Source organism: Leuciscus leuciscus, assembly GCF_965113295.1.
Source record: "Leuciscus leuciscus genome assembly, chromosome: 2".
Taxonomy (NCBI): domain Eukaryota; kingdom Metazoa; phylum Chordata; class Actinopteri; order Cypriniformes; family Leuciscidae; genus Leuciscus; species Leuciscus leuciscus.
In genome coordinates, this window is record NC_138726.1 from 21,928,236 (window position 1) to 21,952,723 (window position 24,488).

The 24,488-nt window shown below is 42.0% G+C and overlaps 1 protein-coding gene across 2 annotated transcripts; it reads left to right on the forward strand.

Annotated features, from left to right (window-relative positions):
* Nucleotides 1–3,916: 3,916 nt before the first annotated feature.
* hspa12b (heat shock protein 12B) lies at nucleotides 3,917–24,129 on the forward strand. Of its 2 annotated transcripts, XM_082152002.1 has the most exons (14): nucleotides 3,917–4,108; nucleotides 4,192–4,335; nucleotides 6,493–6,584; nucleotides 8,083–8,177; nucleotides 12,260–12,384; nucleotides 12,478–12,664; nucleotides 12,895–12,999; nucleotides 14,560–14,676; nucleotides 17,431–17,608; nucleotides 19,476–19,562; nucleotides 20,555–20,659; nucleotides 22,052–22,310; nucleotides 22,403–22,506; nucleotides 22,592–24,129. In XM_082152002.1, exons 3-14 carry the CDS (start codon nucleotides 6,539–6,541, stop codon nucleotides 23,257–23,259), a joined length of 2,076 nt encoding a protein of 691 aa, XP_082008128.1. In that variant the 5' UTR covers nucleotides 3,917–4,108; nucleotides 4,192–4,335; nucleotides 6,493–6,538; the 3' UTR covers nucleotides 23,260–24,129. The 2 variants fall into 2 exon arrangements, with proteins under 2 accessions (XP_082008128.1, XP_082008127.1); XM_082152001.1 differs by having other exon boundaries at nucleotides 3,917–4,335.
* Nucleotides 24,130–24,488: the final 359 nt, after the last annotated feature.

Sequence of the window (24,488 nt, forward strand, 5' to 3'; positions counted from 1 at the left end):
GAGGTAAATGCTATTAGCAATGTGTTCTAAACTCAAATTAAATATGAGAAAACTGGAAATGTACGGATCCATGAAAAGTTTTCTTGTTCAAGAGAAATGGATAGAAGGAAGAGTATTTGTGAGGGCATTTGAACAACCCAGAGACATTTCAACTACCACCTGAGTGCCACAAAAATTTACAAATTTTACTGTTGTCAGCAGACATTGTATATTTTGCTTAAAGTGTTGTATGTTTGAGAAATGACTGTATAAGGAAGAACTACATGCAGGAACACATTTATATTTAATTCATTTCTATTTCAATTTTAGTAATTGAAAATGCTAAAATCAACAACAGAAATGAGGACTATATATAGACTATATATATATACACAAACACACCCACCCACACACACACCTATTTGACTTAACAAGGCAAATAACAAGATACAGATGAGGCACTGAGGGCAAATCAAAAACCATAGTAACTGATGAACTTAGAGTAGTTTACGACAATGATATGCTTGAAAATGAACTAGGAAACTAGGAGAGACCAAAGAAGAAAAAGAGAGAGACAAGAAGAGCCAAAGAGACTGGGTGACACTAAAGATCTTGGAGACCAAGGCGAGGCTGTGGGGATGAGTGGCCGAGGTGGAGCCAGAGAACAGAGGTAGAGCCAGGGTGCCAGAGAACATCTCTTGAACAGAGGGTGCCAGAGAACAAAGGTGAAGCCAGGGTGCCAGAGAACAGAGGTGAAGCCAGGGTGCCAGAGGACAGAGGTGGAGCCAGGGTGCCAGAGAACAGAGGTGGTGCCAGGGTGCCAGAGAATAGAGGTGGAGCCAGGGTCCCAGAGAACAAAGGTGAAGCCAGGGTGCCAGAGAACAGAGGTGGAGCCAATGTGCCAGAGAACAGAGGTGGAGCCAGGGTGCCAGAGAACAAAGGTGGTGCCAGAGAACAGAGGTGGAGCCAGGGTGCCAGAGAACAAAGGTGAAGCCAGGGTGCCAGAGAACAGAGGTGAAGCCAGGGTGCCAGAGAACAGAGGTGGAGCCAGGGTGCCAGAGATCAGAGGTGGTGCCAGGGTGCCAGAGAATAGAGGTGGAGCCAGGGTCCCAGAGAACAAAGGTGGTGCCAGGGTGCCAAAGAATAGAGGTGGAGCCAGGGTCCCAGAGAACAAAGGTGAAGCCAGGGTGCCAGAGAACAGAGGTGGAGCCAAGGTGGCAGAGAACAGAGGTGGAGCCAGGGTGCCAGAGAACAAAGGTGGTGCCAGAGAACAGAAGTGGAGCCAGGGTGCCAGAGAACAAAGGTGAAGCCAGGGTGCCAGAGAACAGAGGTGAAGCCAGGGTGCCAGAGATCAGAGGTGGTGCCAGGGTGCCAGAGAATAGAGGTGGAGCCAGGGTCCCAGAGAACAAAGGTGAAGCCAGGGTGCCAGAGAACAGAGGTGGAGCCAGGGTGCCAGAGAACAGAGGTGGAGCCAGGGTGCCAGAGAACAGAGGTGGAGCCAGGGTGCCAGAGAACAGAGGTGGAGCCAGGGTGCCAGAGAACAAAGGTGAAGCCAGGGTGCCAGAGAACAGAGGTGAAGCCAGGGTGCCAGAGAACAGAGGTGGAGCCAGGGTGCCAGAGAACAGAGGTGGTGCCAGGGTGCCAGAGAATAGAGGTGGAGCCAGGGTGCCAGAGAACAGAGGTGGAGCCAGGGTGCCAGAGAACAGAGGTGGAGCCAGGGTGCCAGAGAACAAAGGTGAAGCCAGGGTGCCAGAGAACAGAGGTGAAGCCAGGGAGCCAGAGAACAGAGGTGGAGCCAGGGTGCCAGAGAACAGAGGTGGTGCCAGGGTGCCAGAGAATAGAGGTGGAGCCAGGGTCCCAGAGAACAAAGTTGAAGCCAGGGTGCCAGAGAACAGAGGTGGAGCCAGGGTGCCAGAGAATAGAGGTGGAGCCAGGGTGCCAGAGAACAAAGGTGGTGCCAGGGTGCCAGAGAACTGAGGTGGAGCCAGGGTGCCAGAGTATAGAGGTGGAGCCAGGGTCCCAGAAAACAGAGGTGGACCCAGGGTGCCAGAGAACAGAGGTGGAGCTGCTGCAGCTGAGGACTAAGTGGGGTCAGAGGAAAGGAGCCCAATGGAACTGAAGGCGTGGGGGGCCGAGATGCAGACAAAAGCCCAGAAGTTCGTGGTGAAGGCAGAGTGACAACTTACCAGGGCAGAGCATGAGGGACAAGGAAGCCAGGTGGAGCCATAAGGACAAGGTCCCAGGTAGAGCTTACTGGTCGACGGGTCGAGGTAGAGTGGTGGGCTTGGAGGCTTGTGGTGGAGACACATCAGAACAGAGCTGGCGAACAGGAAACCCAAGGTGTATCCAAGCTGCTAGGTGGAGCCAGCAAATGATGAGTCAAAGGGCTGAAGGGAGTCTATGGAGACAGGGCAGAAGAAGTGAATAGCACAGGCCGATACAGGACATCAAGGGGACCAAATCAAGAAACCTCTGTGTGTGCTCCTCAAGGGACATATCCCCCTGTTAGAGGAAGAGGATCTGAACTGCTGTTAGATCCATTTGTTTTGGTCAGTCAGCAAGGGGTTGCAAAAAGGCAGAAAAGAGACGGATCTATTTGCAAGCAGTTTTCTTTAATCAAAATAAACTCAAAATTACACTTCTTCAGGCTAGAAATAGAACAATACATAAAATGAGATGAGATCTGACAAACAACAACTGAAAATGAGGGCTATATATATATACACCAAGAAACACAAGGGACTAAACAAGGTAATTAACAAGACACAGGTGAGCCACATGACGGCAAATCAACTGATGAACTAAGAAAAAACACATCCTTATACACTGCTTGCTTGGCATATAAAAATTAAGCTGCAGGAAATGGAAAATAAAACAGTCAACAGAAAGTCTTCTGTCTAAAAAACGTGGGAGAATTCCGATGCAATATGTAATCTTCTTGAGGTTTTTAAAAGAGACAAAAAGTTTTTTGAGTCCCATCAATTCTTCACACTCCAGTTTAGTTGGTGGCGGTAATGCACCAAAAGCTGGTCTACCAACCACCAATAAACTGAAAAGAATAAGAAATAGAACTAAGGCTGCATCGGAAATCGCATACTTCCCTACTATTTAGTAGGCAAAAAACAGTATGTAACAAAAGTATGTCCAAATTCACATTACTAACAGTATAGATAAAAGTATAGGCAAAAAGTACCCGGATGACCTACTATTCTGAAGTTTGTATACGATGGATACTTTACTTCCCCATAAGGAGAATGACAGTAAAGTGATTTTGTGAATTTATGAATGACAGTAAAGTGATGGAACTGATGCTGGTAGGTCACATGATAATGACAACATGGCAGATGTAGTATGTCTGGATTACATTCATACTATATGATGTATATGTAATATGTATATCTATGCCTAGAACACCCTAACCACCACAACCACCACATAGCATCAGGCTAAACCTCTCATAACACCTAAGCAACTACATAGAGACACCACAGAAACCACCCATGCACACCAGAATCATGGCCTCGACAAAACTGTAGTTCTGTTTGTGCAGAGGTGCGTTTGTTAAAATGTGACCTCGCATGAGAATTCATGAACATTTACAATAAGCAGGTCAAACTAAGGCAACATCGATGAGCTAAAATGCATTTGTTTCTATGCATGTATAGTTTTAAACTGTTTGTTCTAGTTTAGGGTTTTGTTAGAAAGAGAAAGGAAACAGAGTGAAGAGAAGACAGGAAAGACAAGAAAAAAGATCGAGCTGGAAGAGAAGCTGAGAGGAAAGAAAGAGTTGGATGCAGGGGGTGGGCAGAAGGAAAAGAGGGGAAACATTGGGAGGGGGGATCGGATGACTTAATCAGAGCACGCTACCACTCCAAATACTCTCCACCCTCTCTCTCTCTCTCTCTCTCTCTCTCTCTCTCTTCCACTCCAACAAACACACCGGTACACAGTGATTGAATCTGTGTCAGTATGAAGTCAGATCCCCTCCCTTTCCCCCTTCACTAGAGAAACCTTCATATCCAGCCCCTGTACATGTGTGTGTGTGTGGCTCTCTAAACCATTCCTCCCTGACATTCCATTGCAGATGACGGATTGACTGCTGGGATACAGAAACAGAGAAATATCAGAAGTCAGTGGAATATTCTTTGGATCTGATCACTTTTAAAACTTTTAAAACTTTAGATCAAACATTCAGTGCTTTTCTTCTTTCAGACATTTGGCTGAAACTTCTGTTGGGAAACAGCATCATTACATAGACTCCGCTACTGAAACATCCAATTCCTTTTAGGATTTTGAACTTTGATCAGGGACTAAACAACCCCAGGCAGGGGACACTAGAACATTCTAAACAAAAGGGTGAGTACAAACATGCTAAAGAGTGAAATGTTTCATGGGACCAGCATCAGGTGCAGTGCTTTGTCTTTTTTGTATGCTGTGATGCCTGACAGGAGTGGGATTGTCAGGTGTTTTCAAGAGAGATGGGTGACTTAATGATGCTCTAGTATAACATAAAAAGACAAATGGGACTCTAGTGGACATGCTGTTACCTATCAGACATTGAAATACGACTTTGCATATCCTCCAAAATGACTATAATTGTAATGTAGTAGGAAAGGGGTCGGTAATTCATCATGCTTGACCTCAGCTTCTGCAAAGTGTCGCTGTGTCACAAGTAGCTCTTGGATGGAAATTAATAGGAAGATTTTCCTAGAAAACTCTCGGAGGAAACAAGATGTGTGTCTGTGGTTTTAACAAACTAAAGTACACGCTGAAATTATTGTCAGTGGCAGTCGACAATATGCCAAGCTGCTTATGGATGGTGAAATATAAAGAGGGACTATTCACAAGTTAAACAACTGAAATGTCTCAGTTGATGGTAAAAACATTGAATATGAAGACTAGACATACAAAAACATTAAATCAAATGACATATTATTATATACTATAAATAAGGGATACACAGTTTTCTTATATTGCTGAAGTGCACAACTTTATAAGTGAATGCTGTAAATTGTGCATAGGCTCAAACAACAACCTGTGCAAAACAGATAGAAAAAAATAACCATAAAGAAACATTTCTTTGTTCAAATGACTCAGCCTCAGTGCCAGAAAGCCTCTGTGATATCATTTGTAATCTGTATGAAGTGTGTCTGAAACCATATGGAGAGGCAGTGATAAATCATATTCAAAGGCAATCAAGTTCAATGGGCTCTTAAAATTTCAAAGTTTTTACTTTTTAGATTTACAAATGTCTTTATGTTTTACGTTTTCTGCTAAAGAACATTTCTGAAAAATGTTCTTTGTTGTGGAAAGGTTTGCAAGTTTGATCTATATAAAGTGTTCTACGCCAAATTTGGTAGGCTACATCTCAGATTTGAGCATCTGGAGAGTATATTCCAGTCAGATCCATTTACTAAACATGTATTGTGGGAGGCCCTCATCTCTCCCTCTCCACCTTTTCTCCTTTTCCAAAAACCTTTTTCTCTCCTGAGCACACATGCATGCACACACACAAGCATGTACACCCACACACACACACACACACACACACACACACACACACACACACACACACGTGCGCATACACACACACACACACACACACACACACACACACACACACACACACACACACACACACACACACACACACACACACACACACACACACACACACACACACACACACACACACACACACACACACACATTGAGAGGGTCTGAAACTAACAGTGGAAGAAAAAGAAAAAGGGAACGAGTCCAAAGAAAAGATTAAGGCAAGAGGCATGGGGAAAATAGGGGGAAAGGGGAAAACTTTGGGGGTAGGGGAACATGAGGTTGAATTTCAGAAAGCACCATTCATTTTTCCCTCTGTGTTCATCAGATACAAGAAATTACTGTAAATCCATTGTATTGTAAACTAAACACAGAATTTAGTACTTGTTTGATATCAGACTAGCATTTAACATTTGCTTAACACATTTCTGTGTTTCTCTCCCGTTTCAGATCATTTAGTCTGAAAACAGAGCCCAACAAGAGCTTTGGGAAACAGCATGATTAATACACACCCACTAACACATCATGTCATGCTTTTGTTGCTGCAGCTGGGATGTCCTAATAGGTTTCAGAAAGAGAGAGACAAAAAATATAAATTTATAGTTCATAGGAATGTCTATGAAAATATGTGTTTAAAACATGTGCCACATTCTAAGAAATACAATCTAAGATGTATTCATGTTGATTTCTTATGATTCTTTTAAAAAATATTTATACTGACCCCCTAAAATGTAATCTGGGATATTCATGAAGTAAAATTAAATAACATATTTTCCTAAAATCTTGAATTCATGTACATATCTTAATAATCATTTTCATTATTTTCATAAGTTTCTGCAATGGAATTTTTAATTGAATGTAATTTCAAATGTAAATTTATCTTGAGTCTATATACCATTTTACATCATGAAAGAAAAATGGTCAAATATTAACAATTAAACTCTTTTCACATTTCAGAGTTATTCTTTCCCTGTTATGCTGTAAAAGCCCTGTGACCTCTACAATGACAGACGTCCTGCAGCTCAGTACCAACAGTCTACAAGTGCCAGGTAACATTTCATTAAAATTATTCTGTGGGAAATTATACTTAAAATTAAGACTTGGATAATTTTTTTTTTTAAATAATCATATCTGTGTAATATTATAGGGGAACCTAGGTTATAATAGTTGAACAAGTACTTTTGCAGTACACAACCAGAATTTATATACAGCAGATTTGGAGTCCAAAATGTAAAGCTGAATTGAAACCTGTGATCATCCACACATTTCCACGGGAATTATGCTGTAATTCCTGTCTATGCCATCAACAATACTGGACCGGGGTGTGACCCTCTCTTATTTACACTCTGTACTCTTGAGAATATCTGTACATGTCGATAACATTCCTGTCATACTCTTGAGTGAATTACACCCATGTTTGAGTGTGTGCTCGTTTGAAAACATATTAGAGTGACCTTGCTGGAAGAGGTCAATCCATGTTGATAGCACTTGCCATGGAGTTCATTTTGACCTGGAAAATGTACGCACACTTTTGACCGTGTTAGGAATTATGGAATGTTTGGAATTCTGCTCCTGAAATTCCTTGCTGCCAGTGTTGCCACAGATATGAGACACCACAAATCAAAGTGTTAATGCTGAGTGCACATGATGACACTGTTGAAGAGAATGCAGAATGCACATATAACTCCTGTGTTAGATAAGGATAGAAAACAGCTTTCAAATGAATTTGAATTGAATTGTCCAGGTTTGAAAGTCTATCATCTATTTTCTAAATGCATGATAATGAACTAATTGTAAATTATTCGTCCCTGTATATGTTTCATTGTCATTTTTAATCAAAATGTCAACTCGATCTTGTGGCATAAGTCCACAATCGACTAGAAGCTGGGATTCAGATCTGCCTCCAGCACATCTTAAAATCCAATCAATCGCTAATATAGAATCAAGTCCCTGCCCTACTTTTTTCTTTTTTCAATAAGCCGTTTCACTTCGATGTACATCATAATACAGAGGAAAAGATCAGTTGCACTTTATTTTACAGTACTTTACAGTGTACTTACCTATAAAGTCCTTGAAATGTAAGGTAACTACATGGATTTAGGTTATGGTTTAGGGGTAGATTCAGGGTTAGTACCTAGTTATTACCCAGTAATTGAATTTAAGTTCTGGACTGGACTGTCACTTCTGTTTCATTGCAACTTTAAATACTTCTGAAATTTAGGTTATATGTATTTCTTTTATAAAGGTATAAGGCCATTCAGCATATAAGGTGATATGAAATCTAAAATGACCCATAGAATTTTTTCCAACAAAACCATCCATTGGAAATTCTGATGTCGCTAAACACATGCCAGTTGGGCTTAAAACCAATATGGAATTTTCCAGAAATTCCTGAATTCTCTTAATTGCTCAGCCACTCTGGTGTTTTTACATACAGGGAGTCCTGTTCTAGTTTTTCCAGTTCAATGCATGAGCAACTCATTTAAATATTTCTAGGATTTCTCCCTTTATCAATCAATCTTTTTATCTTGTCTCCTTCTTTTTCAGGTGAAAACAGATCAGCCTCTACATCTCCATCTGGTTCTCCATCTCCTTCCAGAAATGAGTGCAGTATCACTCCTCTAACTCCCTCTCCCTCTCCGGTAAGATCATGACAGATCCTCTCTCTTTAGCACTTTATATGATAAACCTGGATTAAATGCCAAAATCAGATGCTTCAAACTACAGTTATGTTAAAAGAGGATGTGGTCCCACCAGAAATATGCAATTATGCTTCTTTACTTAGCACTCAGTCAGTTGGTTGAAAACAGCACTATCATTAGTTTATCCTCCAGTTAAAGTGCACTGCAATCTGTGGTCACACAAAAACGTTTCCTTCGAAAGCCGACTTTTTTCACTTAAAGGGATACTTCACCGATTAGCATTATGCTTTGTATCAGTAGAAACCCGGTATTACTTTCGAATAACCGTGCTTCCCTCCATCATGTCCCCCTGAGACGAGAGATTTCTGTATTTTGTGTCTGGAAAAAAACCTCTGATGACGATTTTTAAAAAATTTTGCATCATCGGAGGCTTTTTTGGCCAGAGGCTAGAGACTACAGCCAGTAGTAGGAGCTCGTTCCGCATGTTTTCAGCCACCCATAGGGGGTGGGATCTCACGATAAAACGGCGTCTTTTCAGTTTTGAGTCAACTAGTAGCTGTCACGGCTCTCAGGGTGGATGAAGGAGATGGACTCGAGGATGAGGAATTACGAGGTTTTAATTCTCAATAGAGCAGATACAATCAAAAAGGGAGCGTGTGCTCAGACAAAAATAACCATAACAATAAACATTGACCGACACAGAACAAGGCAAAACTCAGAGCTAAATACACGGGAGAACAGATCAGGAAAACAAGACACAGCTGACGAAACTAACGAGGGCAGAACAGGTGATACAAATGAACTCATTAAACTGACCGGGAAAACCAGGACTAAACCAAAATCCAACAGCAGACAGGGGAAAACAGATCACAGAAAACTGATAACACAGAAACAGACTCAAAACCAGAACTCAGAACACATAACATGTAACATTACTCCCCCCTCCCGGTAGGCGCGTCCTCGCACCGTAGAAAGACCAAAGGGGTGGGAGGGTGGGCGCCCTGGAGGCTGACGGGGGAGACAAGGCAGGAAGCCTCCAGGGCGGAGCAGGTAGCGGGCGTGGCCAAGGCGGAGAAGACCCTTCGGTTGACCATGGCGGAGAAACCCCTTCGGGTGGCCATGGCGGAGAAACCCCTTCGGGTGGCCATGGCGGAGAAACCCCTTCGGGTGGCCACGGCGGAGAAACCCCTTCGGGTGGCCACGGCGGAGAAACCCCTTCGGGTGGCCACGGCGGAGAAACCCCTTCGGGTGGCCACGGCGGAGAAACCCCTTCGGGTGGCCACGGCGGAGAAACCCCTTCGGGTGGCCACGGCGGAGAAACCCCTTCGGGTGGCCACGGCGGAGAAACCCCTTCGGGTGGCCACGGCGGTGAAGCTCCTTCGGGTGGCCACGGCGGTGAAGCTCCTTCGGGTGGCCACGGCGGTGAAGACCCTTCGGGTGGCCGTGGCCCCTCAAGTGGCCAGGACGCAGGCCTGTAGCCCCCCCCCCCAAAAAATACTTGTGGAAAGTCCCGGGTCTCAGAAAGGGCTCGCTGCTGGACAGAGATGAGGACTCGGTGCAGGGCAGCGATGAGGGCTCGGTGCTGGGCAGCGATGAGGGCTCGGTGCTGGGCAGATCCAGCGATGAGGGCTTGATGCTGGGCAGATCCAGCGATGAGGGCTTGATTCTGGGCAGATCCAGCGATGAGGGCTTGATGCTGGGCAGATCCAGCGATGAGGGCTTGATGCTGGGCAGATCCAGCGATGAGGGCTTGATGCTGGGCAGATCCAGCGACGAGGAAGACTCTGAGCTGGACGGAACCAGCGGCGAAGAGGGCTCTGAGCTGGACGGGACCAGCGGCGAAGAGGGCTCTGAGCTGGACGGGACCAGCGGCGAAGAGGGCTCTGAGCTGGACGGGACCAGCGGCGAAGAGGGCTCTGAGCTGGACGGGACCAGCGGCGAAGAGGGCTCTGAGCTGGACGGAACCAGCGGCGAAGAGGGCTCTGAGCTGGACGGAACCAGCTGTGAGGAGGGCTCTGAGCTGGACGGAACCAGCTGTGAGGAGGGCTCTGAGCTGGGCGGAACCATCGGCGAAGAGGGCTCTGAGCTGGACGGGACCAGCGGCGAAGAGGGCTCTGAGCTGGACGGAACCAGCGGCGAAGAGGGCTCTGAGCTGGACGGAACCAGCTGTGAGGAGGGCTCTGAGCTGGACGGAACCAGCTGTGAGGAGGGCTCTGAGCTGGGCGGAACCATCGGCGAAGAGGGCTCTGAGCTGGGCGGAACCATCGGCGAAGAGAGATCCAACCCAGGCGGAACCAGCGAAAAGAACCTCTCTGCAGGCGTGATGTTCTCAGTCTCTAGCTCGGCGGCGGGCACGGCGCATACTGCTTTGGTCTCGGCAGCTCTGACGTGACGTGCGGGCTCAGCTGGACTGGCGTGAAGTGCGGGCTTGGCTGGACCGGCGTGAAGTGCAGACTCGACTGGACCAGCGTGAAGTGCAGGCTCGACTGGACCGGCGTGTAGTGCAGGCTCGACTGGACTGGCGTATTCAATGGCTTTTCTGACTGACATGAAGGCTGGGTCGAACATCTTCAAAGCCAGGTCTGCGCTGTTCGACACCAGCTTACGAGCTCTGGGCCATGTGATCTCAAACAGAGGTCCAGAATGGATCCAGGGCTTAGTGGGGAGTGGTACCGTGGGTTTGTCTGGGCTGACCATATGAGTTGGTTTGGCTGGGCTAAATGAATCTGTGAAAATAAAACTCTCCCGGCTGATGGCAACTGCTTCTCTCCAGTCCAGCCCTGTGAAATCGGGAAGTGGTCGAGGATCAATGCATCCAACTCCGATCATAAAATTTGTTATAATGGTTTCATCACCCCAATCACTGTTAGCAGCCAAGTCACAAAACTTCTCCATAAACTCCAGCAGATCACAACCTTCTCTCACCATCTTCACAAGCTGATCCCAGCACATCTCTTCCTTCTTTTTGGTCGGTCAATCTGTCACGGCTCTCAGGGTGGATGAAGAAGGAGATGGACTCGAGGATGAGGAATTACGAGGTTTTAATTCTCAATAGAGCAGATACAATCAAAAAGGGAGCGTGTGCTCAGACAAAAATAACCATAACAATAAACATTGACCGACACAGAACAAGGCAAAACTCAGAGCTAAATACACGGGAGAACAGATCAGGAAAACAAGACACAGCTGACGAAACTAACGAGGGCAGAACAGGTGATACAAATGAACTCATTAAACTGACCGGGAAAACCAGGACTAAACCAAAATCCAACAGCAGACAGGGGAAAACAGATCACAGAAAACTGATAACACAGAAACAGACTCAAAACCAGAACTCAGAACACATAACATGTAACAGTAGCCTAGTTGTATCATTTCTTCCGATACTGCCCTCTGAAACCGGTAGGCGTGGCTTGGGAGTGGCCTCGTAGGGCAGCGAAGCAAGTGCATTCTGGGAGTTGTTGTCTTTAGTCCACATGAGCCAAAAATACATTTTCTGGGTTTTCTCAGTCTAGAAGGCACCAACTTCACAAAATCGAATTGCAAAAATAGATTCAAGGTCTCTGTCTGCTGTTGGTTGGACAAACACATAGTCTTGCCTCAAACTCATGGCCAATGGCCCTGTCCCAAATGGCACACTTAATACACTTGTGGTCTTACAGAATGTGTGCATGTATGCTATCCATAGTTTTTGATGTTTTGGAGCATTGTGTTCATGTCTAAAAACACAAGAAGATCAACTTTAAAAATCAAACGGACCTTGCTTTTATTCGTTCCACTGTCCTGCGTCTCGCGTTTTAAAACACATACTTAAATCACCTTTAAATGGACGAAAAAAAAATACTGGCATAAACATAAGCTGAAAGTGATCCATGATACACTCCCTTCTGATGTGTTTAGTCAATGTAACACTCAGGTCAGGGAAATGATCTAGAGATAAGAGGAGCGAGGGAGAAGGTGGAGTCAGTTACTCTCCGTACCAGGGAGAATGTTTTTTGTAAAGTCACCCCTCTGAAAATATTAAGGCAATAGATTTATTTTCTTTCTGTCTACCTTGTTTTTTTCTTTCTTTCTCTCTGTAGAGGACAGAATTGAGACCGTGTGTGGCTCGTCCATTTTCTGTGGTGGTCGCTATAGATTTTGGCACCACCTCCAGTGGCTATGCCTTCAGTTTCACAGAAGATCCTGAGACCATTCACATGATGAGGTATTTATGATATCTGTATCCTGAAGTTATTATAAGTTCTTATAACTCCCCTGCCCATATCTGACCCTACATTTCTCCCTGTTTTTCTAACAGGCGGTGGGAGGGTGGCGACCCTGGTGTAGCCAATCAGAAGAGTCCAACCTGTCTGCTGTTGACCCCTGACCTCCGGTTCCACAGTTTTGGCTTTGCAGCTCGAGACAGCTACCATGACCTTGACCCAGAGGAGGCCGGGCATTGGCTCTACTTTGACAAATTCAAAATGAAAATCCACAGCACCAGTGTAAACACATAATCTACTTTTTATTGACTGTGTTTTTTTATAGTAGAATTTATTCAGGTATGGTAAGTGCTCAGCTTAGGGGCATCAAGCATTGTGGATAAGGTCTCACAACACTGTCTAAAATGAAGAAGCCAGATCTATTATCTGTCTGAAGCAAAGCATAAGGGGAGTGGATTATTTATGACACTTCTGTGAGCATTTCTGCAGCAGACTTTCTTGCTTTTCTATAGGATCTATCTATGGAGACTGAGCTGGAGTCAGTAAGTGGAAGAAGAGTTCGGGCCATTGAGGTGTTTTCTCATGCCTTGAGGTTCTTCAGAGAACATGCTTTAAAGGTGAACACACACACACACACACACACACACACACACACACACACACACACACACACACACACACACACACGTACTGCTCCAGCGACAAAATGAGCTACTACTGTTAACTAATAAGGAAACAAGCTTAACTAATCAGTTAGTATATTAAATTTAGGAGTAAGATAGTTCCTTATCTGGAAATCAGTAATTACAGAATGATATTAGAGTCATTAATAACTACCAAATAACTATGACAAATTATAAAGAATTACCAATGAATTACTAATCACAACATTAACGTGTCTGAGACGTAATCGGTTGTCTGTTTTATTCCGAATAATGTTATAAAATGCATCACTAAGTACTCAAGTGTTACATAGTCACCCTTTAAGAGCTACTAATCTGGACCATTATTTATACATAAATGGAAAAAATTTTTGGGGAATAATGGTCCAGTTCACTAATATTTCCTACAGAGTAATTCACAATTAATTGGTAATTCTTTATAATTTGTCATAGTTAGTTTGTTGATAGTTATAAATTAGGCTAATCTCATTCAGTAATTATTGATTAACACTTCAGTTACTTATAAGGAAACAAGCTTTTCTAATCAGTTAATAATATCACATTTAGGACTGAGATAGTTCCTTATTAGGTAATGTAGTACTACTCATTTATCCTGCATTACTTCCTGCATAGTTACCTATTATGGATTTATTCTAAAGTGTTACCGAAATTATATTAAATTTAGCCTTTGGTCCAACATGCTGGTATAAACTCTAGCATACCCATGACCCTACATAGGACAAGTGGTTTAGAGAATGGATGAATATTAATTATCGAATTTCTGAAATATATCATTTTTAAATTTCATTTGATTAAAAAAATAAAAATAAATTCTTTGTACTTTACTTTTTTTGTATTTGACTTACTAATAATTTGAATTTTTTTATCTGTGAAACACATTTTTCCAGTGCTGCTATTGGCTTGGTTATTCTTTCACTTATTTAGGCATTTGTTGCCTATTTTAGTTGTACAATATAAATCTCCATCTAGGGCCAGACTGAACATGAACCCCCAGTGTAATGTAGAGCAGTAGTGTGCGGTGGCTTTGGTCCAAATCTTTCAGGACGTACTTTTCCTTTATTCAAACAAGAACACATCTAGTCTCTGTGAACAGTGGGGGTCAGGGGAGGTGGAGGTTCTGGGCCAATCTGTTGTCAGTTTTGGCTGGACCCAAACCTTCTTCCTCCTGTTTCCTGGAGCCCCTGAAGGCTTGTGGGAAAACACTAACATGGAGATTTCTACCAAACCTCCGGCCATGCATCCTGAGTGTTTTGAGTCCGGCACATCATTTTAGAGCGGAACGGAAATAAGGGATATCAATAACTAATATAAGTATGAAAATGTTATCTGTGGAATGTAGTTTAGATAAGAGATGGAAAAGTAGTAATGCGTGTGTGTGTGTGTGTGTGTGTGTGTGTGTGTGTGTGTGTGTGTGTGTGTGTGTGTGTGTGTGTGTGTGTGTGTGTGTGTGTGTGTGTGTGTGTGTGTGTGTGTGTGTGTGTGTGTGCTTTTCAGGAGGTGAAGGACCAGTCCTCCTCTGTGCTGGAAAGTAATGAAGTACGATGGGTCATCACTGTGCCTGCGGTGTGGCGGCAGCCAGCCAAGCAGTTCATGCGAGAAGCTGCCTATTTGGTAATGTAGCATAAGTGATCTAAGATCAGTTTCCACTACATATATGAAAAATTACACATAATCAAATAGTAACACTTTAGTTTTGCGTCCAATTCTCACTTTTAACTAGTTGCTTATTAGCATGCATATTACTAGGATATTGGCTGTATAATAGTACTTATAAAGCACATTTAATGCCTTATTCTGCATGACCATATTCTACATCCATATCCAATACCTAAACTTTGGGAAACAACTGCCTTACTAACTATTAATAAGCAGTAATTAGGAGTTTATTTAGGCATAAGCTGTAGTTAATAGTTAGTTAATAGTGAGAATTGGACCATTAACTAAAGTGTGACCATTCAAATACACACACTTTCTCTTACTTCCTCTTCCTTTTTTCTCTCTTTCTCTTTTTCTTTCTTTTTCTCTCTTTCTTCTCTCATGCACACATACACAAATGCACACTCCCACATTGAATGTGATGTCCTTCAGCCCCCAAGTGCAGTTCAGGAAATGTGCGTATATGAAAAGGAATGCAATAGTCACTGCACAGTGCACACATACAGTAAATGGGAATGTTGAAAGACTTTTGTATGAGTGGAGAGAAATAGTGTGCCAAGAGGGGACTATAACCTGATATCCATTAAATAAGTGTGTGTGTTTGCCTGTGTGAAATGTTCAGTATTGCAGACTTGTACATTTCCCTATGAGCAAAACACTAAGAAATCAATCACAGAGATTCTTTTTACATCCAACAATCAACAGTGCAGAGATCGCCGTTAAAGAACAAAGACTGTTGATTCGATCACTACCAGCTGCTCAGACTCGAAGACCACTGAAATCCCCCCGCAGTTATATTTAAACCAGCCAACAACTCTACATATTAAACAGGCCCATGTCAGAACTGTACTTGTTCTAGTAGCCCTGGATCTTTCTCCCTCACTACCTTTCTAGAGGTAAGGCAGGTCGAGGTTAATTTCCTCTTTGCAATGTCACAGAGGTTAAACAATGCAAGAGGCCAGCACACAAACACAGGAAACCACGCCTGTCCCAGTCAAGCAAGATAGGGGGAACGAGGCAGCCCACTACCTCCTATCATAACTCCATGACCAACTGGGGTAGTGTACTGATACTTTTACAATATACTGAAACATTATTTCCGTTTATTTTGGTTACCATGATACCAGTGCTCATTGTACAGTAAACATGGTGTTTTTATTTTGTAGTAACATTTGATGTTGTGAACATTTTCTGAAAATAATTTTAGCAGTGCATGCTCATAAAATGTGTTCACTGATGCTAGCTAGGGTGTAGTGAATGGGTGCCAGGGTGTTGCCATGGAGTTGTTAAGGTGTTCTATGAGTTCTTACTAAATTGATTACTAAATTACCGTTGGCTAGAGTGTTCTGGGTGGTTGCTAGGGCATTGCTATGGTGTTTGACTGTCCCAAGTCAAAAGAACTCAATGCACCTACAGTTCAACAGCACTGGTACTTTTCAGTTTGTATCAGTTTGAATTTCTTCAGCCCAAGTCTGGCCCAGACTCTGTTGGTACCCGTGGCAAGATTTTAGATAGTGCCCCCCAAAAGTCAACTCTCCCCAGTTTTGCTAATGTATAAACTAATATCTATGGTAATTGCGCTTTCATGCATAATTAACTGATTTTGCTGGTGTATTATATTCACGTCATGACGGCCTGCGTGTTTAAATTAAAAAGTGTTTAAATTAGTCCAACATAACGTTGTCAACTATTATGTTTTTTTTTTTATCGATGACAACATTGATATCGTAAACATAATGCAATCTTAAGTACTAGGATATTAATTGGCAGAAACACGTGCAAAGCTCCATTTAAAATCACTAAAAAGCTACCACTCATCTCAGTTCATTGGGATGTCACAAAGTTCTATTATAATCAATTAAGCTCTCTACACTGCACAACTAATCTGTTATTTACATTGTGTCTACACTCCATTTGTTATAATGAGAGGATTTACGAGCGTGGCTCGGAGTCAGCACTGGATTCTGACTAACTTAAACACCTCTGATTGGTCATTGCATTTAAGAGATCAACAGACATGTCTGTGATTGGCTTCATTGCTCAACACAGCAAAAACACGTAAATAGAAACCCTTTGACGCTCTCCAAAGCACAAACACAAATTCGCACTGGAGCCTTTGTCAAATCAATTTCGCCAATATGATATTATTACAGTATCAAATGAGGGTGCTCTTGCTCTTGCTTGAGGTTGCTTCGCCCCCTGTCATTTTGCAGCCTAGGCAACCGCCTATGTCGCCTATGCCACGGGCCGGCCCTGCTCCAGACAAAGGATTCTCCAGTCACTTTTTTTGCAGGTTACATCATTACTTATGCCAGTAGGTGGAAACAAGTGTCAATTCATTCAAAATGTTAATTAATTCAGGAACAAAACAAATAACTGTCTATTCAAGAGTCATTGAACCATTCACTCTACTGATTTGTTCAAAAACTGATTCATTCAGGAACTAAACAAATCACTGTCTGTTTGAGTGAGCCACTGAATTGTTCACTCAACCAGTTCATTTAAAACACTGATTCATTCAGGATTGAAACAAGTGGCTGTCTACAAGTGAGTCATTGAAATATTCACTTAACTGATTTGTTCAAAATGCTGATTCACTCAGGAACTAAACACCACTCTGTGTGTTGCCTAAAAACTGCTGCTAAGTGTATATTTCTCAATATTAACTCAATCTACTAATTAAGGCTCATGTTGTTGATCTTATTGTAGGCAGGTTTGGTGACTGCAGATTCTCCTGAACAGCTCCTCATAGCTCTTGAACCAGAGGCTGCATCCATCTACTGCAGGAAGCTCCGTCTACACCAGGTCATTGACCTCAGCCAACGACCAGTAACCAATGGTTTAGATATAGATGGCTCCCGCCCTTTCGATTCCAGTTTTAGGCAGGGTAAGAATGTTTTTTTTTTTCTTCTTCTAAACCAATTAGCATTATACAATATCACTTGCTCTCAGATTGATCCTGGGAAGGAGTCCAAACCTCTTGCTTTGAGTGTATCACATTTCTCTATAAACATTAAATGGGAACCATGCAAGCATGGGGAATACAGGACTGTCTTTCATCCCTTGAAAATAGAGTGCTGTTTTTGTTTTGTGTGGTTATTTGCGGGTGTATGCATTGAGGACAGTTAGATCAGGGTCAGATTGATCCAGAACCAAGTGGGTCTTAGTGACTATGAGAGCATATGGTTTGGGTTAAGACAGCAAGAATGAGATGACATTTACCCGTAGGTTAGAGTGTCCCTTGAGGTACAGAGCTGAAAAAAAAAAAACCTCTTTGAAAGATTGACAATGTTTTTGTTACCACTGCTTGAAAAAATAAAAAATTGGGTTCTTTTACAAACACTCTTTTCACATTTATATACAACCGAAAATAAAGCACCGTAGACACTATCATTCATTCCTGTTTTTACACTCAAACAAAATATACTTACACTTATACACACACATTTCACATTATAATTGAAACAAGGTGGTGTGAACCATGAGCTCACCCTCTTCTAGACTGCTTACACTAGTTTCCCTGGATAATTCATTTTTTCTTTCATTCTTTCTTGCATTTTTGCTTGCTTGCTTATTCAAAGGGATTTGAGCATGTTATGTTCCAAAATGTAATCTCCCAAAACATGTTTTACAATTGGACAATGTTCATGTACACACATAAATCAAGGAACACAAAGCTTTGCCACTTTTATGTTCCAAGGGATTTTTATTTTATTTACACTAACAGGCCTGTGTTTTTTGTGTGTTTTTTTTGCTTTATGAAGATGGCAAACTTTCCTGAAAACCCTTTGGCATGTCAAATTTTTGCTGCTTTTGAAATTAGTTTCAATGCGTTTTATGCATTGATTTTGTTGTTTTACTCGTCACATACAGAAACTTCCAATCTTATAAGTATTTATACCTTAAAACTATAATATGAATGTTCATGACTTGACAATTGTGACAGAATTTCTCCTGTGATGCATGTATGTATACTGAAACTAGCGAGTGTGAGAAGTCGGTTTTAAAAGAGTTTCTTCCGTTCAAAAGTGTGGGGTAGAAACTAGTCCAAATAAATTTAGTCCATCATTGTCTGTCCTCTCATCTTCTTAAGACAACAGACACATTATTAATCATTGTCTCTGTTCTTCCGAAACCACATAGCTTTTAGAGTAATTCAAGTTCAAATCAGTTAATTTTTTTACTTTTTCCTCTTTTTCATATTGTAATGGGTTCCAGATTGTCCCCAAAGTGTAGTTAAGTTTCTCTTCTCTGTGTGTTTGCTGTAAGCTGTGGGAATGTTCAGCAGCATGTCTGTATTCTCTAGTGTTCACACACTTTACCTGAAAAGAAAATGTTTGAAGTAATGCATTCCATTAAAAAGAGTTCCTCAGGAAATATGCCAATCAGTAGCCTTAGTAAACCCGAAAGTGAAGCAGATAATTCTTAGTTTAGCAGGTCAATATTCACTAAAATCACCCACTATAAAGCTGCAGCCATGAAACAAGCTTGTTTTATTAGGTATATAAGAGCAAGACTTGAAGTAAATTGTGCTCACATCTCAAAGGCATATTTTACAAACAAATGCTTTAGATTCATTAAACCAAGGTCTGTTTAGCAGGCTGCCATATTATTGATCCAGGTATTCTGGCAATCTCTCCCTCTCTTTTTTGTTCTCTCCGTGAGTTGTATTGATTCTAATGTGATAAGACTTTGATTAATGCTGCCCATGTGTGAGTGATTCATTGACTAAAGGAAGTCAATGTTTCTTTCAGCCCGTGAGCAGCTCCGCAGATCCAGACATAGCCGAACTTTTCTGGTGGAGAGTGGTACTGGAGAATTGTGGTCTGAGATGCAGACAGGTAAGAGATGGAGACACACACACATTTATTTAGCTATAAAACTGAGGACATACAATAGACTTCTATTCTTTTAGTTATAATGGCTGCAATAAATGAAATGGCAATGGCGGCAATAAATAAATATATTAAATAGTAATTTTGTCCTCAGACGCACAAATTATATTGGAAACTGACATCCTGTTGCCTGTTGCTGTGCCTGTGCTGACACTGTAACAAATTAAACATGAAGATGCTTTAATAAAGACATGAATATCTTTTTTTTGTGATTCTTTGATCATAATACAAGTAACCACAAATAGATCATAACAAAACTTTCCAGGGAAATCATTTCCAGAGTATTGTAATGCACTACTTTTTTTTCTTCTTTCAGTTTTCACATAAGATGGAACCTTCCTATCTTAAAACATGATTTCCCCTAGCCACACTTTCTTGTTCCTTATGTGCATATAATATTGTTTATATGACTCTAATTGATGTGCATATGTGTAAGAGACCCTCATTATGGAGCAATCATTGGTATGTTATTACTGGCTGCACAGACTGTGCGCATGGTTGCAGTGTGTGTGCATGCAGCTCTCTCTGCATGACTGGCACAATGACAAGGTGCAGGGTCAAAATAATAAGATCTTCAGCTCCAGATGTTTCCTGGAGAGAGAGAGAGAGAGAGAGAGAGAGAGAGAGAGAGAGAGAGAGAGAGAGAGAGAGAGAGAGAGAGAGAGAGAGAGAGAGAGAGAGAGAGAGAGAGAGAGAGAGTTTATTGCCATCTAACTCACACACTACTAAAAATACAGATCTCCTTTTTCATAGTCTCAAGAGTGCACTATAGATGCACTATGTGCACTATATGCCTATAGATTCACAAAGAGGAGGCCATTTTTCATGAAACTGTGTAAGAACAAGGTGTTATTGTTGACAAAAATCCTGTAACAATTATTAAGCAGGTAACAAGACTGACTAAGGTCATGATTAAATAACCATGTGTATTCTCAAAGGTGATCGGTACATTGTGGCAGACTGTGGTGGTGGGACGGTGGATCTGACGGTGCATCAGATTGAGCAGCCACAGGGCACACTAAAGGAGCTTTACAAAGCCTCAGGTTAGTTGAGGACCAAAACCAACTCCATCTTCAGCTGAAAGATCTTCAATATTAGAGTGAAATGAAAGGGCATTGCTGAAGTGAACAGTCATGATTGACCAACTTTTATTTTAATAACTGTTGTTGTACATGATTTTAGGACATGTTCCTGGATCAACGGCCCTGTCTCAAATGGCACCTTAAACCCATGTTGTCCTCCTCCGAGTCCACACTTAGGGGATATAGTGCCGAATGTATGGTAGTGTTTTCTATGAGTGTGGGCTTGGCAAACAGACACATCAAGGGTGCTCGTAAGCAGGGTAGGATGGGGAGGAGGGGTCCAATCCTGCAAGGGCAAATCAGAAGTGAACATCCCTATGCCCAACTCACTCCGAAAGGGAAAGCCCTTGTAGCGGGGACTTTGAAGGGAGCAGGGCACTTGTGTGTCGTAATGAAGCCGTTATGAATGCACTTGGCAAAGGGAGCATTGAAAGACTACGTAATTTCCTCATTAGCTTCACATGGAATGTTAACACGACAATGCTAGGCAGTGACAGCATGAATGTCTCATTATTTATGTTAAAATAATACAAATAAATGTACATTTATAATGAAGTTGTTAATATGCTTTATATATGTGTGCGTTCCCAGTCTGCTCTTAACTTTATAAATTAAAGGGGACATAACACAAGCAGTTTCTGCCAGTCTCATGTTAATCTTGAGTAGAGTAGTATTGCATCCTTTATATCTCTGAAGAGTCTTTAGTTGTATCAGATTTATAAAAGACAGATACGCTGCACCGATTCTTTCTGAAAACAGCCGAGCAGTGATGCCGATGGCTTCCGTAACCCTGAAGGAGTGAATTGTGCACAGAAAAACTCTGTCATACGTCCAGCTCAGACATCCCCTTTAAGCATTAAACACCCCTCTTACCTATGAAACTTTGTCAAGATAATCAATGTCTTCAGGATCTATAGAAACTTCCAGGCTGGTGTGTTTGAGCTAATCCCTGCATTCAAAGTGATCATCCAAGATCAGGGTTGGACACCCCTGGTTTAAGGGAACGAGAAGGGTTAGGCTTAGTGCTCTGGAGTTGGGGTTCAAACTATATTCTTATCAAGGGAAATTACTTGAATGTTTTCCAAAACCAACAAATCCAGGAGCACATCCTTCTAGCCAAAATGTTTAGCACTAATGATGGAATGGAATCAAAGCTGGTCAAACTTGATTGTTCACTTCAGCCATGCCCTGTCATTTCACTCCAACCCTGAAAAAGATCCGATGCTGAAGGTCGTCTTGATCACGGTTATTCCAAAGATTTAGTTTAGGACCTAAAGAAAAATGTGGTGAACATGCAAATCAAGTGGCATGTAACCTAAACCTAAATGGTACATATACATGTTTCTCTTTCAGGGGGTCCTTATGGAGCAGTTGGAGTGGATCTTGCCTTTGAGGCCATGTTGTGCCAGATCTTTGGGGCTGACTTCATTGAGAGTTTTAAAGCAAAACGTCCAGCAGCTTGGGTAGACCTCACCATTGCATTTGAAGCCCGTAAGCGCACAGCGGCCCCTGGCCGGGCCAACTCATTAAACATCTTACTGCCCTTCTCTTTCATTGACTTCTACAAACGACACCGGGGGCAGAGTGTGGAGACTGCCCTGCGCAAGAGCAAGTAAGTCTGACTCATTGAGAACTTTATTTGCTAAATTATGCCATTGAAAGTGTGAGTATTTATGTTTTAACTTTGTGTTATGTTTCTGTCAGTATGAATTTTATAAAGTGGTCATCTCAAGGGATGCTTAGATTCTCTGCAGAGGCCATGAATGAGCTTTTTCAACCGACCATCAACAAAATCATAAAACATATTGGTAAGAGACGTCTCTCAAACAAACACTAAGCCAAGGATCGGTATTTAATTCCCTGATATCTTATCGATTTCTCTCACCCTACCAGAGAACCTGATGCAGAAGGAAGAAGTAAAGGGTGTGCGTTTTCTCTTCTTGGTTGGAGGATTCGCAGAGTCGCCCATGCTTCAACGCGCAGCCCAGAATGCACTAGGGCGGAACTGCCGCATCATAATTCCACATGACGTAGGTTTGACCATCCTGAAGGGTGCAGTCCTGTTTGGACTAGACCCCACTGTTGTCCGTGTACGCCGTTGCCCCTTAACTTACGGTGTTGGAGTTTTGAACCGCTTTGTGGAAGGTCGACACCCTCGTGACAAGCTACTCATTAAAGATGGCCGAGAATGGTGCACTGACATCCTGGACCGCTTTGTTAGTGTTGATCAATCGGTGGCTTTGGGTGAGGTGGTGAGGCGGAGCTACACTCCAGCAAGAATAGGACAAAGGAAGATCATAATTAACATCTACTGCAGCGACACTGATGAAATAACCTATATTACTGACCTCAGGGTGAGGAAGTGTGGTGCCATCACGCTAGACCTGCTTGAATCGGGGGCAGTGGCAGCTAATGCTGGTGAAAACAATAAAGGATGCGCATTTGAACGCAGAGAGATTCGCACTACCATGCAGTTTGGAGACACTGAGATCAAAGTCACAGCTGTTGATGTGGCAACCGGCCGACTGGTGCGGGCATCAATTGACTTCCTGTCCAACTGATCCTACTATGCTGTTTCTGGAGAGAACTGGAATTTGTAGAATGCAAGGGACATTTAACCACAGCTAATCTCATAAAAAAATTATCTCAAATAACAGCTTTGAGTTTCAACATCTGGATCCTTAAGGATTGCAGATGTAAAAACTGAAGGGCTGAATGATGAACTGGAATGTTATTGGGATTTGGTTTTTATCGTGCAAAGCACCAGCTATGAGTACGGTCTCTGTATGTGTACTGTAAGCTTCGGATAATTATGAGTAATGAAAATCTCAATTATGTCAAGAGCAACAGACTATTTTAATTAGACCTTCAATGAGTAAAGCATAACGGGAAATGCATTTGGTTATCATCAAACAAGCTTCCATTTTTGGCATAATTTCTCTAAATGCATTTCCTGTCAAACAGAGGAAGTAGTTCCAATTGTATTGCTTCTGGTGTTCACCAGCATGTCACGCATGCAGGAAACAGACATTATTTTAAGTTTGCAGACACTTCCTATTTAAATTGATTTATCAAAGCCACTTAATTTTTATTTTTGTAAACATATACTCTATATTCTATAGCTAAAAAAAATTCATTTTAAACTTGTATCTAGACAGATCTCGTGTTTATAAATTATGATTGCACCACCTGGAGGTAAGAAGAGGAAGTAATCATTTGGAATAATTTTGAGGAGTTCGGTTGGCGGAGAAATGTAGTTTTCTGATTTCCTAGGTACAAAACAGGTAGTAACATTTTCAAATGCGATTTGTAGACATTTTATTTCCTGCCTGGTTGTAACTGTACTTTTACTTATTTGCTCCATGAAAAATCTTTTAAGAGACATTTAGGTTGTTCTTCCAGCACAATTAAAATGGCTAAAGTTAATGAAACACTACCTCTCAAGACTTTAAATTATTTTAGGTCTAAACGTTTAAGCCTGTCTATAGGTTTCTTTTTTTCTTTTATTTGTGCCTGGTATAAACTTTAAATTATAACATTTATCAATGACATTTGAAATATCATTCTTTAATCTTTTATGTAAAAGCAATGTTGTTGGCTTTTCATCTATCAGGTGGTAAGAAAACCAAAATAATTCTATTTTTCCCCCACAAACTTCAAAGATGTTAAATTTCAAACCATCAACTATGCTGAACATCAGTTCGACATAAGGGAATCAAGCTAGGGGTTAAATCACACAAAACAATGTCAGAATAAAGTCCTAAAACTTTGACTTTAGTTTGATACTTAC